The sequence below is a fragment of the Clarias gariepinus genome, chromosome 22 (assembly GCF_024256425.1).
Source record: "Clarias gariepinus isolate MV-2021 ecotype Netherlands chromosome 22, CGAR_prim_01v2, whole genome shotgun sequence".
NCBI classification, from domain to species: Eukaryota; Metazoa; Chordata; class Actinopteri; order Siluriformes; family Clariidae; genus Clarias; species Clarias gariepinus.
Window position 1 is genome coordinate 20,774,798 of NC_071121.1, and position 18,771 is coordinate 20,793,568.

The 18,771-nt window shown below is 36.5% G+C and overlaps 1 protein-coding gene across 1 annotated transcript; it reads right to left on the bottom strand.

Annotated features, from left to right (window-relative positions):
* Nucleotides 1-5,493: 5,493 nt before the first annotated feature.
* cbln4 (cerebellin 4 precursor) lies at nt 5,494-14,442 on the bottom strand. Its single transcript, XM_053482873.1, has 3 exons — nt 13,718-14,442; nt 7,298-7,414; nt 5,494-6,257 (listed from the first exon to the last, which is right to left on the bottom strand). The coding sequence occupies exons 1-3, from the start codon at nt 13,985-13,987 to the stop codon at nt 6,060-6,062; spliced, it is 585 nt and encodes a 194-aa protein (XP_053338848.1). The 5' UTR covers nt 13,988-14,442; the 3' UTR covers nt 5,494-6,059.
* Nucleotides 14,443-18,771: the final 4,329 nt, after the last annotated feature.

Genomic DNA, 18,771 nt, shown 5'->3' on the forward strand with positions numbered 1-18,771 from the left:
GACTACCATCAGTACCAACACTCCAGATACATTTTAACAATTAGTGATATAGCAGGTTTTTACAGTATGTGACACATAATTGTGCACAAATAAAAGACTCTGAGGTCATCCTCAGTTCTCTGTTGTACTTATAAGACATGTATCCTTAAACACCAGATGTTCATCATTCATTTAGTGCGTTTCCATTTGCTGTTATCTTTGACATCGCCTGAAATGACTATAAATGTCTATCTTGAGCGCGCTGTTTACCGAAGCAAAACATTTCTGTTGGCTCAAACCTCTTCTAAAAAAAAATCCCAGTTGTGGTCCCAGTGGGTTCAACTTTCCTCTAACTATGAGGTGCTGACGGCTTGTGTGCAATGATAATACTAGTCAGAAACTATGATTGTTTTGAAGGAAACAGTCTATACTAAGAAAATAATATCAGATGCAATTAGGGATTTATTGAATTTTTGTTTTTTACACTGATATAAGTAATCTCCTTCAAACAGGGGTGTCATGGATCATGTTATTATCTCAGTTTATGCTTTACATAGTGGCCATCAAAAGTGTGCATGCATTTAGTCTAACTGCTTGTTCTTTATGATATTAGCAAGCTCATTGTACATCGGTTAGGTACGCTGGGTACAATGTGGGTGGACGAGCTGATTTTGGTTGCTGCTGTGAGATGTTATTAGCAATTAAAACTCCTTGCAACTTGAGGTTATTTGTACTGTAGTACTCAGGATTTCATCACAGAGCAAGGGCTTTGCTTTGATTGTCCTCCGTAATTATGAAATACATCCTTTCATCATACAGTACATCATTTTGTACTGTTTCACGTCTAAGTTTGGGTGTGTTTGGGTGACATTGCATAGTATGACTTGGTATTGGATTTTGGTATCAGCAATTTAATTTGATTTTTTTTTATATGTAAATGAACGCTATATGATTGACAATATCAATGCATGTCTAGTTTCAGTCATGTGCCATTACTGTCAGATTCAATTAAAAGTCCATATCTTACAAGCTTCTCACTTGTCACTTCAACAAACACGGTGACATCCTTTCTTTAAATGACCTGTTCGCGCTGACCACAAATCAATATCGAAGTGCTCAGTATGACATTCACCATCCATCCAAGTGAACAGCACTTTGTAATGCCTGGCAGACAGAACGTTACCATCTCTTCATTTCGAAAGTTTAATTTATCTAAGAACAATACGATGTAGGCAGAAAACTTATAGTGCATTGCAAGTGTAAGCAATAGTGGCATTTGATTAAGGAGTATTCACAAAACAAAATGCAAAGGAGTGAAGTATTTGATATAAATAGTAACAAAATATTCCTCACTATCCAAATATCTTTATGTAGAGTCGTACACTGAAAATAGGACAGAAGAAGTTGAGAAAGCATTCTGGGGGACAATCTGCAGTGTCATCTAGAGAGCCTTTACTTAAACAGCTGTGCAAGTCCAAACTAATCCAAGAATTTCTTCAAATGGAATGCAATTGCTGACTCTGAATTGTTTTTAAGTTTTTAAACCAAAAGGGGTTGTAAACAGAAAAAAAAAAAAAACACTTTTGATTTTGCATTTATATAATTGCATTGCGCAGATGCAAAACTAAGAAAAAGTTTTGGGGCAAACAGGCAGATTAAACAGTACCACAGGAAGCCACAGACAGAGACATTCGCATATTACACATCAAGCAACGGTTGCATAATCATAGGCTGCTTTCTATAACTATTAAAGCAATGTGAGCACGAGATCTGTAATGCATCACAGTGTGATTTTTTTGGTTTTAAATAAACCAAATCATTGTTACTATTATGTTAAAAAGATGGTCCAAATGGGTTCACTGGATTTACAAGGGCTGTTCAGGTCAAACCAGGACTTGTGAATGAAGGCGTAAAATCAGTTGACATTTATGGGATGAGACTCTCAACCGCAGTAAAACATTGGAATTGTGCACATGAAGAAAGAAGGCCATACCTCCGTGAATGACGATCCAGGCTGAAGTCGTTACCATGAACATTCTTAGCCCAAATCCTGAAAATCAATGGATAACTTGTCCATTCCTCAACAGTCCTGACCTCGCTCCAAGCTATTTCCACATGTTTGAGCCATTAAAGGAATTCCTGGGGGGCCAGTCTGAATCGGGCAGTCGATCATGGCTCCGGCGTACTGAGAAAACCTTCTTCCGTGATGGTATCCAAGAACTAGTGAAATACTGGGATGGGTGCATTAGTGTAGCAGGGGATTACATGAAGACATAAAGGTAGATTTTTCTCTCTTGATTGTGTTCTATTATTCTGCACAATCAAAAGTCCTAATCTGCCCTAAACCCCCTTATAATTAGCTCCTGGAGAGTTATCTTAAGAATTGCAAAATGTACCCATTTTGCTTTAATTGTTGCGCTTCTAAATTCTATAAAATTGGGTCAAACAGCATTGCATTATCTACAGTAATTCAATTTACAGCCGTACCCAAAAACAATTTACATTTGCATGTACATTTTTGTCACAGGGTTCATTTTTTACAGAATGATTACTTTACTATGAAGTATACTTTACTTAGTAAAAAGCTTACTGTAAAAGTTTGTTATAATCTGCTATAATTTAGGGAACAGTACACCCAAGATAAAGCCTCCTGGCAGCCATATAAGGTATTTGTGTTTGAAAAGTGCTTACTGCAGTGTGTCATCCAATTGTTAGCTAAATGTTGAAAATACAGTATATATTGTGTTTCCCCTATTATTCTGTGATGGTAAACATTCTGTTTGCACGAACAAAATGACAACTTCTCTCCTTCCATTTCACCAAGAATAGCACCACTGATTTCAGCCCATATAAAGTCCATAAAAATGATGTAAAACTGGACACTTTTATTATATTAATATAATACTATAATCCCACAAAAACAACTTCATTGCAGATTTCTTAAGTTGATGATTTGCTATTCTCTACGTGCCATTATATATTGTCATGGAACAGTTTAGTGCCATTTCATAGCCACAAACCAGCAGATATTGTTCACAATGCAGAACAGCAAACACGAGATACAATACATGGGGGGAAAACGCAATTATGAAATATAACATGAACACTGCAAATACAAGGCTCTGGCAGTGAATTTCGATCCAGAACGAGATTTCCAAGTCTGCTCCTGAAGAGTTGAGAACTAACCTTATCATCACCTCCATAATCCCCTTTTCCCTTTTCAATCTTTGCAATATATCTCACAACGGAAAAGGTTATGTACCTCACAGATACACTGTCTGCATTATACTTAACTGTTGTTCTTTACTTTAGCCTTTGTTTACAGAAATAGGCTCAATTTGATTCTGATTATGTGCTTATACCAAGATCTTGGCAGCTATCAAATGTGTTTAGTTCACTATTTGGCAATGGATGTCGCTTTTTTTTTTATCACTTTTGATTTTGTAGCAGAACAACTTTAAGACTACCCAAAACATCTTATAGTAATATTAATCATCAGCCACATAAACAATATTTATGGAAGTAGATAAGATACATTGCCTGGGAAAAAAAAAAAAAAAAACGCCACATACTCATATATTAAATTAGTATGCAATGTGCGAATCAGGTGTGTAAAGATTCCTTATGCTCTCAGAACCATGCTTTCACCATTTGAGGCCCGTGCCATCAAGCGGGAAAAAAATTAGTTGCAGAGTTACACTTGTCATTCAGTACATTCTGATCGTCATCTGACTTCCTTTATTGACACATAATAACACATATATGATCTTATATAACACATAAGATCATAACCCTGCTCCAGAGGCTTGTGCACTGGCCACTCTTCATGAATCAGGGAATTGCATCATTCTCTTTCCTTATTACACTGATGGACACATTGCTCTGTAATAGGGTCAATCTGGACTTAGCAGGTCACAATACCTTTTTCCATTACTCCAAAGTCCAATCTTTATGCTCCCTAGCAATTTTAAAGTTTTTTTCTTCTGATTATCTTCACTAACAAGTAGTTTTCTTATGGCCACACAGTTTTCAGAAATCCTCTGGTTCACTACTAAACATAGCTCTGATTTTGACTTGACATGGTCACATGAAATGACCATGACTTCATTTTATGTGATATCCATTCAGATTTTTTGTCCTGACCACATTTCCTCCACAAAGGTGACAGCTGACAGTTCACCAATATCTAATCCATGTTTTAATAAAGCATTATGCATTTCTTAACCTAAATAAAAATTTTCTCCTGTGTTGTTTTCTTTGCTTTATTAACATCAATAATTGTACTCGTCAGAATTATTATTTTTTTGGGCAGGCAGGAAATACACTATTTACAAGGGTGAGTCAAAAATTATCCGCACTCTTTCTGTAGAATTACTTGTAATTAACTTTTAGAAAAGACAAATGCATTATTATTTCATGCATTATCTCCTTGGTGTTTAATACACTTTGTCCATCTGCTAACAAGGGGGGGGGGGGGGGGGGAGCCAGAAATGCAGCGTTGTCTTCACTTCTTTATCAAAAGTTAATTCTCATGGGGCTGCTTTCAGGGGACCAAACAGGGGAATGTCCAATAGAGTGAGATCAGGACTGTGGGGATGATGCTTTAACACCTCAAGGTTTTAGCATGTGGACAGTGTGGGCAGAAGTGTGCATTGTCATGCAAGATTGTATAGCATTGTGAATTATTGAACCTTTTTCCTGATAATGTTCCAATACTGGCCCTAAAGCATCCCAGAACACTGTGAGCATCAAGCGAACCATTCACTTTTTCTTGGTCGGTGATTGAGGATGTTCCCATTCAATACTTTGGCGTTTACACATACTGTAGACTTGTAGTGATAAATCCATGTCTCATCACTAATTCTGATTCTTTTGAAGAAACTTTCACCTTCCAACAGTATCGGTTCAATTTTTTATTTTTGCACATCGAAACACTTCTATTTATGCTCTTCCGTGAGTTGTTTCAGCACCAGGTACACCCTCAGACCACAGAAAACAAATCACTGCATGCTGCTCTTCTTTCATGCAATCACAAGTGGGACATCCATTTACTAACTAACCTGCACTGCAGTGACTGGGGAGACAATAGCCTTGGACGGAAAGCGCTGATAAAACAATGTGGCCAACAGAAGTTTTAATATAACCAGAGTGCGGATACGAGGGACTCACCCTCATACAGTACATACTTGGAGGTTCCACTGGCTATGTTGAGGGCACCAATGTAAATATGATAAGGAGGTAGCCATAGTTACAAAGATTTTTATTTATCTTCTTACTGTCAGTTTAAAATGACTGTTCATCTTCATTTAATGAATTGACCCAAGCATAAAGGTTTGTGTTTCACCTTGGTTTTTTTTTTTTTTTTTTCGTTTTTTTTTTTCAGCCAATTATGTAAAAAAAATTAACAAATGTTAAATAAATAAATAAATAAATGAAAAAATAAAAATGTTATTTATACTCCATACTATATATTCCTATGTTCCTGAATAAGATATATACGATAAAGATTAACATTATGTAGGAAATGAGATCTTCAAAGGTTCCAGTTTAGTCACCCCATATTTATTGAGTTGAGGTTTAGGTGAGTTTAGGTGTACATTCTTAATCATTTATCCTAAAGCTCCCTATGATGTGTAAGCACTAAAGGAAATCGTGTACCTTCGGAATTCTTCAAAGAAAAGTGCTATCATATCAAACAGTTAATGCGTGATCAGATACAAATGACATTGATTGACCCTACAGACATCAGAAAAGTGACTAATATTTGACGCATGGTAAGAAAAATCCACTGCTTTGAAAGACATTAAATACTTCGGTTGAATTTGTTAAATATACTGTATGAAGGCAACAAAGACTCGCAGCAGGTCCCTAGATGTGTCTTTGCATCATGAAAACAGGAACACACATGCCACAACGATATTTCTCCAAAGGTCCTTTTCACACTTTGGGCAAACAGTGAATGAATGAGCATTTGGAGGAATTCCTCCAGTCCAGGCCCTTCTTGTTGATGCTGACAGATCGCTTAAACAATGGCGTTATGTTGTTGGCGTGTGGAAAAGCTGGCAGTCACGCCCTCTTTTTCACAGAGGAAAAACGAGGAATCCAGAGAAGGTGGAATACTGCCACCCACCCACTAGATTTCCCTTCTCTAGTTTCAGGTAAACTTTGTCCTCCTTGTCCAGGTAGAGGAGAACGCCATTGGTAGCAGCCTCTCGTGTCACGTCTTTGTCACCTGCAAAGGCAGAGATGACTGGCTTTCCATTTAACATCAAGTTCACCTAAAAGACAGCAGATGAGAAGTCCATATGTAGGAACACACAGAACATAATAAATCAGGGTCACATGGGCTTTATCAAGCGCAAGGAGAAAGGTAGCCACTTCATCAATGCTTCATGCAATTTTTTTTTTTTTAAACATAGTAAAAATCAACTTGTCTTAAAGTTGAAGCACATTTTTACGCTTATAATTTTACATGGCTTTATAATTATCTATTCAAAATAGGAAAAAAACAGAGTTAAACTGATATTCTTTGTTCATATCCATGCAGTAGGCTTGTGCGATATTGTGACTGTGATACTGACTTTTTATTTTATTATATTGCAATAAACAATTTAATTACCCTCAATTCCACCAAAATGGAAAGAAAATGAATATGATTTTAGATGTAATCATATTACCAGCTGTGCAATTAGAAACTGCTGTAATCATGAAAACTCAGCTGCATGATGGATTTCATTTCATTCTCCAGTCATACTGTTAAAAAAGCATAACATCACATTTTGATATCATCTTTTTATAAATTTGCTAATGTCTACCCAACCAAAATTTTGGCTGATGATGCTCCTCACTGTTGAGCAGAAGAGCAGAAAAACTCAGCATATTTAATCACCTGTTAATTACCATCACCAATAATTTAATTTGTACAGTGTTAGATGTGCCATGAAGTTGCAGTTGAGTTGAAACTTTTTCAGTCAACACCTTCAGGGTTGGCGGTTTGAGTTCTTCCTTTTGGTCTGAGTCTCTGGAGTTTTGAGTTGTTCTATTTGCGTAATGTTAGCTCAGTTGATACATTAATACATTTCTGTATTTATAACAGCAAGGGAGCCTTGGATGGGGAAGGGGCAGGGCTTCCAAGAAGTGTCTGATTTACATGTCAGCTCATCTCTCTGTATTGCAGAGAGTAATGCTGCTCTTTAAGCATATTTTAAAGTGATATACAGTATAGCAGATAGATAGTATATGTGATCATGAACAGGGATGATAATATACAGTAGGTATATCGCACAAGCCTACAATCCCTGTCGACATGCCTTCTCACCTGTATAGTTTGGCTCTGATATACTTTAATAACATGAAAGTTGAAGCTGTAGATGCCTTTGCGAGGGGACAGAAATACAGAGTCCAATGTGAAATAGTTTCCTATGTTGACAAGAACCTGTAGGGCGGAAAAAATATATATTTCAAATTCATCAAAGCATGAAATTAAGAGAAAAACGTTTTTATAAAGAATTATATTTGGCCACACATTATCATTCGAGTATTTTCTCCTGAAGATCCTGCATTTGTTTGTGGTTTTTTTTCTCTCTTTTTTTTTTTTCTCATGAGATGTACAAAAGATCTTAATTGAAATACGTGTTCATGCACACTCATGATTCCTTTGTCATCCTGATCTGTGGCTGTCAATTAGAAAGCAGGAATCTGTCTAAATTTAACCAAGATATGCTTTTAAATTTTAAATAATGATATTTTATTTATGAATACAATCTGCAAAGCAAAATCTGTTTCCTACTGGAGGATGCAAATGTCATGGAATGTGCAAGCAGTCTATATACAAATGCGTTGGCACTTCATTAGATACTATTCTTAGATCCCTATTTTTAGATACATTTTATAGTTCAATAAGTTAAATGACTGCATTGCATAGGGTAATGTGGCATTTCCAAAGCTGTAACTATCATTTTCTATCAGCTGCAACCTTAATTCATCGTTTTTATATACAAAGAATATACAATTAAGTAGACAAACAACATTTAAATCAGATAGATCAAAAAAGAAAAAGCACAAACAGAATAATCCTTGCACCCAAGGTCATTATAGTGGCTGAATATTCTCCAAAAACAATCCATTTATTAGCCTCTTTCTCAAATGGCCCACCAATGTCAGTTACCATCGTTATCTACAAAGAACATGAACATCTCTCGAGGGCATAAAAGCATCAAAACTGGACTAGTGAGTAGCAGAAAAAAAAGTGGCCTCAGGGAGAGATCAAACTATGTTCCGACATCTATTTCCCCTTCCTGTTTGGTGTCCGAATTAAAGGCTAGCAGTGACATTGTGGTTGTTTGTCAATGTTTTCCTAAGCCACACTAGGGCTCCTGATAAGAATACTGTGTATTTAAATATTTGTGTTCAGTTTTATCCACATCAGATTGACACAGTCAGCCTAAAATGGAACCATAAGCCAATTATTTAAAATTCTGTACAATTATGTAAAATTCATACTCAAGTTGATTTGTACTGGCCTTGATATTTTAACAAGTCCAGTCCAAAAGACCGAATTAAAGTCTTTAGAAGACAGAGACTTCAGTAGTTTAGTTTTATACAGTATATTTTTTATTTAAATGAGATCATTACATTGTATACAAACTTTTACAGTTTTTAATTTATGTAAATATACTATAAAACATAACCTTTCAATCTTGTTATTACTGATAAAATCTTCTGTACTTCCACACTTTTTATTTGTAACCTGTAAAACTAAAGTTATTGCAAAATACTGTAAAAGCAGTCTCCACTGTATCTACAAATCTGGCTGTTGAGTGTATCCACAACATGATCTCATTCACAATTCATAAGATTCACAATACATGTATTGAGCCACCTTTCTTCAGATTTTTCTTCCAAAGAGCCAGACTTCCTTGTATTTTAATGTAGTCTTGAGGAATAGTTGTCCAGACTTCCCAGAAGGACTTTGTTTGGTTCTCATTTTTGAAGGTTTTTGGCTCTCATTCATTTTCAGTCCAGTCCCTGAGCAGTTTCAGATGAATGTTTTTTGTTTGTTAAGCCACAGAGTGACCTACAGTATGAATCATTCAAGCATCAAAAAGATCTACCGTAAGGCATGAACCAGTGAGAAACAGATGCAGATGATGACAGATGATCAGGCCGGTGATTAATATACAGTACTAGTGATGTTTAATGCTAAGGTTGGACCAGATTAGAGGGGGAAATGAACAAGTTTTTAAGTTGTATTTTTATGCACTTTGCAGCCTGTCATGGTAAAACATTGATTCAGGTTTTCTGAATTTAATCTACAAGTTTTTAGATGGACAGTACTGTTTAACAAGCAAAAATCATTTCATACAAATTAGGCTGTAAGAAAAATCACTTCTGTAATTCCATCCTCCCTTTAAAGTTAATCCTTCCTTACATTGTGTTATTTTGCAAATTTCTTGTACACCAAATAAAAAAAATGCCCATGCAGACCAGCATCACTCATTCAAACTCTTACATTAAAGTTTTACTCAAGATCGAGGTGTGTAAAACATGCAAATTTGATAGCACCTGCAAAATATGTGTGAACTGAAGGACTTCATCTTTCAAATGAGTAACGTCCACTTAAACTGCTTTCCCTGAAAAATATTAAATTAGGGGCATTTTTATTCAAAAGAGAAAAAAAAACAGGGTGATGTTTATGAAATTAGATTAATTTTCCAACTGCAAATTGGTTCACTGAACCTCACAGCCTGGAGAAATGTCGATTATACTAATGAAATGGTACAGCTAAAGGGAAGGTATCAATTTTGTCAAAGCCCATTTTTAACAGTTAGAAAATTGCCTAATTAACAAAGTTTTAAAAGAATGTTTATTAAAAGTATGGCTTGCTTTAAATACAGTATGCCACTCTCATGAATTAACTCAGGTGTCTCAAAAAGAACAGAATGTTAATAAAAATGACTTAATACCACCACAGCAAAGTTACATTACTATAAGATACAAACTGTACATTGATGTCATGGCACTGAAATAGAGAGTGAACAGATTTTTATTCACAAGTTCATTATAAACAGAAAATCTTTTTTTTTCTGCCTCTAACTGGTGTGTAATTATGCTCATGTGACAAGTTTTATTTTCTGTTTTATTGTTCTGCAAGTCTCAGTGGGTGTCAAGAAGAAACAGCACAAGAAAATCCTCATTTACATGCTGTTTCCTCCCCTAAATTAATTGCACATAATGAAAATAATACATTTTGTAAATTACCATCAAGATTTACAATTTATCCCATTTCTAATTTAAAAAAATACTTGGTACGCAAAATCAATTAAATCAGCCCCTATGTGTATTCTTTTCATCTTATTGCTACTTAGTAAACTGGTGAAAACTTTATACCACTGTATCAATCTTTTTACAACAATCTGCTTTTTTAAGAATTTTATCCTTCAGTTGATTTCTACTTTCTTTGTGAAAAAACATTTTCCAAATGAACAGACACAAATGTAATGTGAAATAACTAACAAATTAGTTGCTTTATATATTTTTTTTTTTTTACATTTTTTTTATATTTAGATACAGGGGTTTTTTTGGAACTTTGTATTGAATGTACTATTCTGTATTTTCAATATTGTTGTACAAGCACAGGAGGTACTATGATGCTACTGACTCTATTGTCTCTGACCCATTGGGGTTTCTGCTCACTTTCTTCGTTGTGCTTATTGTGCCACTTTAGACTACAAAGCTTCTCAGACTGCCAGATAAAAGATGTTACACAGCAAGTTTGGAGCCCTACCATTAAAAGCAAGAGGTGACAACTCTTTTGTGATTTATTGTTTGTTTGTTTTTTTGTAGACTTTTATTCCATAAAAATCTACAGTGTATTTCTGTTTATATGTGTGCAAATGAAGTACTGTAAATTCGTCTGGCATTTAAAATAGTATGATAATATTTTAATATTTGTGATATTTTAAGCAGACCTACAATTTTACCAATATATAAATCTGTGCAATAATTATACCTCTTTTGTATGTGATGGCAACACCAACATTTCAAAAGCATCTTCATATTTTTTCTGCACTACTATTGGCATTAAGACTTCCTGGAATAAGACACAATGGAGAAAACATATAGTTGTCCACAATTGCAACAATCCTTTTTTAGTATTTGGTTTGTTGTGCTGTTGTTTTTGTTGTTCCAAAAGGTCTGACCCAGTATCCACCTGGCTCTTTTTTTTCCATAACCATTTGGGAAAGATAAGACACAATCACCTGCCATAAACATATCTAGGAACTCCAGATAGCTCACAAATGGGCATCCAATAGTCCTTTCCAAACTCAAGCAGCTCATTCCAGTGAGTGTTGTGAAGATTAAGCACCATTGGTACCAGTATCCATCCCATTGGGAGCATGGCTAGCATCCACAGAGCTCTCACACAATACACAGCAGGCCAGCATGGCTGGCTCCGCTGCCAGAGAATTACATAAATGCCCCAATAGGCATCAATCTATGGGTTAGACAGAATGCCTGGTTTGTTGTTTTGTTGGTTGGTTGATTTGTGATTTGTGTGCATTGAGGATTTGTACAAAACAGGGGCGAAGAGCAGCTGGACAGTCTACCTACTTTTATCGCTTCCCCTCCTCCTGCCCCTACAGCCAAAGTAATGAGTAAGGAATAATAGGCCCTCAAGGGCGGCCTATACACAGCACATCTCAGCAGAAAAAGCAGCCGAGTTTTATTTTGTGTCCTGCATCAAAATGCACAGTTATTAGCACTGTCTTTGCAAAAGTTGAGTTAAGATAGAGCAGAAGGGAGGGTTGAATGGGAACAGAGTGTGGTGCAAGGTAAAACACTGCCTTGTTAATACTAGATATATTCTGTAGTCCATCTGCTTGAGCACTTAATTAAGACTTTATTAAAGCTTGAGCCAAATCTTAAACATGAGTCTCTCAAATGGATGAAAGCGTTCAGTAAGAAAACATATGTTGGGATACACATCTACCAAAAATATCACAATTATTTCTTGGTTCTGTTTTTCTTGAACAACTGGCAATTCTTTTTTGACCAAAAAGCTCATATGGCAGCATGGCTCTACACAATGCTATCATTACATATCCAGAAGTGATATATAAGGAACATGAGCCCTGTATCTGAACACCAAGGCCAAACTCTATAAGATTCATTTGTCCTGGGCTGTTGGTGTGTGTTAGAACTGAATGACAAGTGAATGGCGAGAAGCAAGAAGGTTAGTAATGGCAACACCGCATGTGGCCGAAGTGACAATGCAATAATATATAAGGCTAAGCAATACAAACAAAATTACACTGTAATTACATGTTGCAATAGATTTAAAAAAAAGACCTTACGGAACTTCTGTTGACAAGGTTACACAATGCATCATTTTGATTAAAATCATTTATGCTTCCTGGATCATGCGAAACTCATGAATCATCAAAAACACCTACAGAAACACTCGTCTGGAGCATCCGAGCACACAAAAAATAGTGATGGGTTGCAGGTTCATTTGCATATTGCAGCCTTATATTGTTTAGTAATAAAAAGGTTATGGGTACATTGTGTAACTTTAAAAAATATATATTAAAAAAAAACAAAAAAACATATTGAGTTATAAATATTATACAATTTTATGCACATTGCAGTGTGATGTATGACTTAAGAATTAAGATCAGGGTTATGAATTGCATTGCTGGAAGTATACAATGAGGAAGCAAGGTAAGGGTGCACAGTAATGATTTATGTAGGCTACTGACTGGAATGCAGCACAGCTGCACTTCATCACAGTGGGCAATACTGTGCTTTGAGTGTGCACTTTTCTACACTTCATGATGCCTGCGTGGTCTTCTACAATCTCTATTTAGCAGTAGAGGAAAGTAGCGGCCTACAGCAGCTTTGAACCAGTATATGAGATTCCTTGAATGCGATAACAAAACTGTCACTTTTATATTTTATACATACAGTACATACAGACACATGCATCATAGATTGCACGTAAACTTACTGGCGAATACTTAATGTATATAAGACATAAGGATCTACAGAGGTGTCCCATAAAAACTGAAATAACTTAAAAACTATAAGTAATCTTACTTACATTTGGAAAGAATTATAAGTGTAAGTCATTAACTCAATTAACAGAAACTGCATAATTTTATCCTGTATTAATAACATTGATTACTTTAAACCTGCATAAAAAAAATAATGATTTTAATTAGAGTGTTCTATCGATCGGCTGAACGTTTAACTGGTTTATTTTATTGTTGTTGTTTTTCATTAATCAGCCAAACTATCTGGAATAATATGTAGACTTTTACTGAAAAAATATGCCAATTCTGTATTATTAGAAATGATAGCAGCAAAAAAGGTTTTTTTCCTAGACACTGGGGTTGTGTTTTGTACATTTACTATGAATCTTATACCTGGAAAGGTGCATTAATTAGATTTTAGAGCTAAGCTTTAAAAGGTCCAGATGTAAGATTTGATAGTCTAGTGATTGTAAAAAAAAAAAAAAAAAAAAGATATTCCCTTGGTGGTGCACCCCACAAGGAAAAACATCGTATATTCATAAGAGTTGTTTTTATACAGTTATACTTATACTTTGTATACAATAGGGGGGAAACACGTTTATTATTTTAGGCATTTATTTCAGACTGTTTTCTAAGTAAATATGCATTCATGATGAAAGATTTTAACTTTTATAACCGTGAAAAACAAAACAAATGTTGCTTACTTGGTCGAAGTAGATGATGCGCGTTTTGTTGCTCATCTCTGACGGCTCGTGGTTGTTGCTCCTCACGGCTGAAAACGCCACCTTGGAGTTGGCGGCGCGCACCGAGATGCCGAGCGGAGACGAGGAGCCTTTGGCGTCCGAAGCCGGGTTCGAGTCGCACACCACCAGGCATTTCCCCTCCAGCACAATGGGCTCCGTGTCGTTCTGCGCGGCTGTCAGCGCCACCAGCGCCAGCACGCCGAGCCACAGGGCCGCGGAGTTACGCGGCATCTTGCGCACACACACACAAAAAAAATCCTGTAAATTTCACAAACTTCCCAAAATGTTTCGCTCGTGCCTTGCGCCTTTTTTCCGGCACCTCCCGCGCGCGCTTCAGAGAAAAATCCGCCGAATTCCACTAAATGATGATTCTGCAACTGTAGGCATTTTATTTGTTCATTGAAATATATATATTTTTTATTATAACTATTCTAGGAAGAACAATCCTATCCCTCTGTTCCTCTGTTAATAAGCGGATGTTTTAAAACTCCACCAGGAGGAATATGATGCAGCAGAGAGGCACGCGCGCCTCAGCACTGTGGCTGAGTGTCATCACTCCACGCGCGCTCCTTTCCCCGGTAGAGAGAGAGAGGGAGAGAGAGGGAGTGCGCGTTAACCGCAGTGCGCGCGCAATTATTGCTTAATTAATTTTGCACCGACTGAAAAACGCAAATCTCTATGCCTAGTCAGTCTTTACGCGCGTGCGTTGGGTCACAGGAATTCCACAGAACGCCTCGTCCTGTCATGCGCCGTGTGAATGACGGGAAATCTCAGCAAATAATGGCTAGACCTCACTGCACAAAAATACCCACCCAGGTGTCAGACCGAGTCATGATAAACAAAATGTCACTCTTTGTGAAATTAAGGCGTGCTCTTAAAAAAAAAAAGAAAAAAAGTACAGACAGAAGGTAGAGAAATTCATCAGGATGGCTTTCACCTCGCACCTCCAGTGTTGATGGTTTGACTCTTGGCACCAGTCTGTGTGTGTTTCATAGTTTGCATATTCTCCTTATATGCTTTGTGGGTTTCCTCCAGTAACTCCAGTTTCCACTGACTGATTGGGGCTGAATGTCTTGGCTTAGTGGTTAGAACTGTTGCCATGCACCTTCGGGGTCCAGGTTTGATTGCCTCTTTTGGTCCATGTGCAAAGAGTTTGCATGCTATCTCTATGCATGGTGGGTTTTCTCCAGGTACTCCATTTCACTGCAACAGTCCAAAAACATGCACGCTAGGCGAATTGGCATTCCCAAACTGCACGTAGTGTGTGGATGACAATCAGGCGTCGGGCCGGCACCCCGACCCCTTAAGAAATCTGTTGGCTGATATGCTAGATGTCACGTGGACGGACCAAAATACCAAACAATACCAATGACTGATTGAGGTTTGCCAGTTGTGTTTGTTTGTGTGTAGGTAGCCAGAGCCTGGGATTCTCAGCACCAGAACTTTCTACAACAATGACCACTAGTGTGAAAGTCATAGGTCATTGCAGTCAACCATCACTTAAACTTGAACTCATATTTTCCAGAATGCTCAGTAAAACCTAACAGCCTTTTTACATACAGTACAGTACTGTAGTATCCAAATGTCTTGTGCACATACAAAAAAAATGTCATAAGCAAAGATGGCTTTAAAAAAAATTCTAATTAAAAGAAACTTCTATAAAGAGCGCTTAAGAGTAGTAAAATAAGCTGTGTCAATATTTGGTGTGATGACTTTTTTCATAAAGATAACCAGTAGTGTTACATACAGTATAAGTAAATAAGCAAAACAGCTAAAGGTTTTACTGAGCATTCTGGAGAATATGGCAAAGTTCTTCTTCTTCTTTGTCATGCTTGCTCCTTAAGCTCTGTTTGGACATATTAAATGGATAATAATGCATACATGATAAACAAAAAAAAATTGTACTAAAGACAAAAATGACATTTTTACTAAAGATAATATGATCCCTAAAACTTTTACATAGTACTATACTGTACATTACATCATCAAGGTCCTCCAACCAAAGGTTTTAAAGCATGCACACTCAAAGGTACTACTCTAGTGATATGTTTTTTATGAAGTTTTTTACACTGATGTGTAATAAAATCGTTTTGAGGTTTTAAACTCATGAGATTCAAACAAACCTACAGTAGTAAACCTGATCCAAGGCTTGTGGAGGAGCAGCAAAACATCTTAAATGAAATTAGATTCTACTGTAAGTCACTTGACTGGTGGACCTTGCAATTCAGTGCAAAGTAAAAAAAATAATAGTGTTCTTTTCACTACACAGTGGTCATTTTTTTATGGAATTTATTCTCTTTTTTTATATACTATATACAATGTGATTGTGTGATCATGGATGTTTGAGGCATTTTAGCAGTCTACTACTTCTGCCACACACACTTAAGAGCGACTGCAGAATGTTTAATATTCTAAGGTTTAAAAAATGTCAAATTTATTTTAGTGTTGTTCAGTTTGTACTGATATTGTCCTGAGTACAGAAATCCAACGTAAAAAAAATAAAACAAAAACACCTTTTGCAGTAATTGCAAGGAAAACACTGTTCACTGTTTTGTTATCATTTGATATATTTATTTAGCCAATAAATAGGCTGAACTGCACCAAGCTATACTTAAAATGATTATGTTTTATGAGATGTCCATGAAAGCATTATGTTAAAGAAGCACATAGGTGTTCTTTATAGTAACATATACCTATTCACTAGAAATACTGTATACAATTAATCTTGAGATTAGGTAAAGTATGAATGGTATGAGTAGAAATATAGGGTCTAAATAAAAGTGCTTGGAAAACCCAGTGCATTTCAGACAGATTCTATTGTCTCATATCTTGCCCTGCTGTGTCCTTGAAACAAGGTATGTAGCCACAAATAATCCCTCAACATTTCATTGAGAATTGTTAGCGCAAATAAAGAGTGGAGCCACTAAAGCCATGCATATCGCAAATCAAGAAAACATGCTCAATGCTCACACTCTCTGTCTTTCAGTCTGCCTTAGAGGAAAAATAACATGAAGGTGGTAATTCTTGGGTTAGGTGTGAATATCACCAAGCTATTAAAATGTAACACAAAAGAGCTACAGATTGCTGGGAATGGGAGTGGGTGGAAATTATTGCTGTGTAAAATAATGATGGGTAAAATTGTGATTGAAAAGATTTTATTTGTGTAACCTGTGTAATTGATTGTTATTAATGTATACTGTTGAATCTTTTAATTAATTCATAATCTGACATGCTGCAGTTTAGATCAAAACAAATTATAATTTGCCTGGATGGTCAAAATGTCCATGTGCTCCAGAATCCCTGTTTGGAGCCAACGCCTGAATGTGAATTTTCCAATGTCTTTGTGGGTTTCCTCTATTGTAGGTTTTAGGTTTCTTTATACCTTACCAACATGCTAGTGTGTAGATAAGCCCTAGGTATGAGTGTATGTGATGGCGCCCACCTGTCGCAGTGCTCCTAAGATCCATCATAATCCTGACCAGGATAAAGTGATGGATGAAGTAAATAAATAATTTGTCCTGAATCTCTCAAGCATTCTCTGCCATATAGGTGCACGAAGTTAAATAAGGAAAACATTACTGATCAATATCTAACCATTTAGCATAGCAAACTGCAAAATATTCTGATTTGTTACTTTTTCAATGGCAAAGTGTTTGTGAGTTTCTTTATTATTGAACATCCCATAATATGCAATGACCAAACAACACCTAGCGGGAACATCAGAATGAAGAATTAATATTTGATTGAGGAAGGATTATTGGATTCTTTCTAGTCCAGTCTTCAGGACAAGCCCCAAAGGATAATCTAGGCCAAAAAGTCTATTCTTAGGTGACTCTGAAATGGATGAGCAAGAATTTGCACAGCGCAAATGAATTGCCATTGAATGTTCTGCATTTTCGGAGGTTTTTAAGTAGAACAGCCTCATCGGATGAACCTATTGACACTGTTTGTGGTCCAAAACCTCTTGGGACTGGTTGCGAGTGTCATTATAATTCAGCGCAATATGAAGAGCTCGACACGACCAGAGGCCAGAAAAAAACATGAAGCCACTTCAGTATCTGCATGGTGTAGTCGATCAACGTATTGTCCGTTTAGCACAGGGAGTATATGCTGTTATTGATGTGGTTGTGGCTTGCTTTGCTCTGAATGTATCAGGGTGTAGACACAGGTGAAGAGGTCTCACTGCTAAAGAGCAAATGACATTAAAATTCATCCAAAAGCCTCAAGCATCTAATTCATCTCAGTTACTCGCTTTTGTGAGTATGGAACAATTCTTTCCTTTGCAGGCAATAGAGAAGGTAAAAAAAAGTATTGTTTTGATCCTGTCTGCTCCCGAGGCAACCAAGGATTTTTTTTAATATTATTATTATCAGAAATCAAACACTGAAACATTAAAAGTGTGACACGGATTAAAACAATCAACAAAATAAGCTTTCTCAGTTCAATAGCTCTGAACATACAATAACGTTCCAAAGACCAAGATGAATAGTACTTTGAGCCTGCGCCTCTCCTGACAGGCATGACAGCCATTAATAATGAGTTTGGTCAGATTGTTAGCGACTTCAGCACCACGGTGAGTGAAATGGAGTCAGTGGTTAACCCTGTACAGATGGGGTGACTCAGAGCGAGCTACAGATTCGGGGTCCAGTCGTATCCTGGCAGCACAATGGCACAAAGGCAGCATGTTTTCGTCAACTTCATTGGCCCGGAAAATTGTTTAATCTAAGTGGAGTACAATGGGGTCACAGCACAGCTGTTTTTTTTTTGTTTTTTTTCTTAAAAGACTTTAATGCCAGGCTGGTTAAGGGGATTGCACATTGACATATGGATTTTTGCTGGTCTAAGATAAAGTAAATTGTAGTAATATATATACAGTATATATTAGAGCACATATATAAGACGTCAATAAGATATGTCCTGAAAGGTACCAAGTGAAATAAAAAACAATTACACTATGTAATTTGTAATATAATTTTTGTTCCTGGATATACGTATTACTCCTAAATTGTTTGCAT

Excerpts from the sequence above, each read along its gene's own strand:
- cbln4 (XM_053482873.1), bottom strand. The coding sequence starts at position 13,987 with ATGCCGCGTAACTCCGCGGCCCTGTGGCTCGGCGTGCTGGCGCTGGTG. Across the intron at positions 7,415-13,717 it reads GCATCATCTACTTCGACCAA|GTTCTTGTCAACATAGGAAA; the intron begins GTAAGCAACATT and ends TCCGCCCTACAG. Across the intron at positions 6,258-7,297 it reads ATCAGAGCCAAACTATACAG|GTGAACTTGATGTTAAATGG; the intron begins GTGAGAAGGCAT and ends GCTGTCTTTTAG.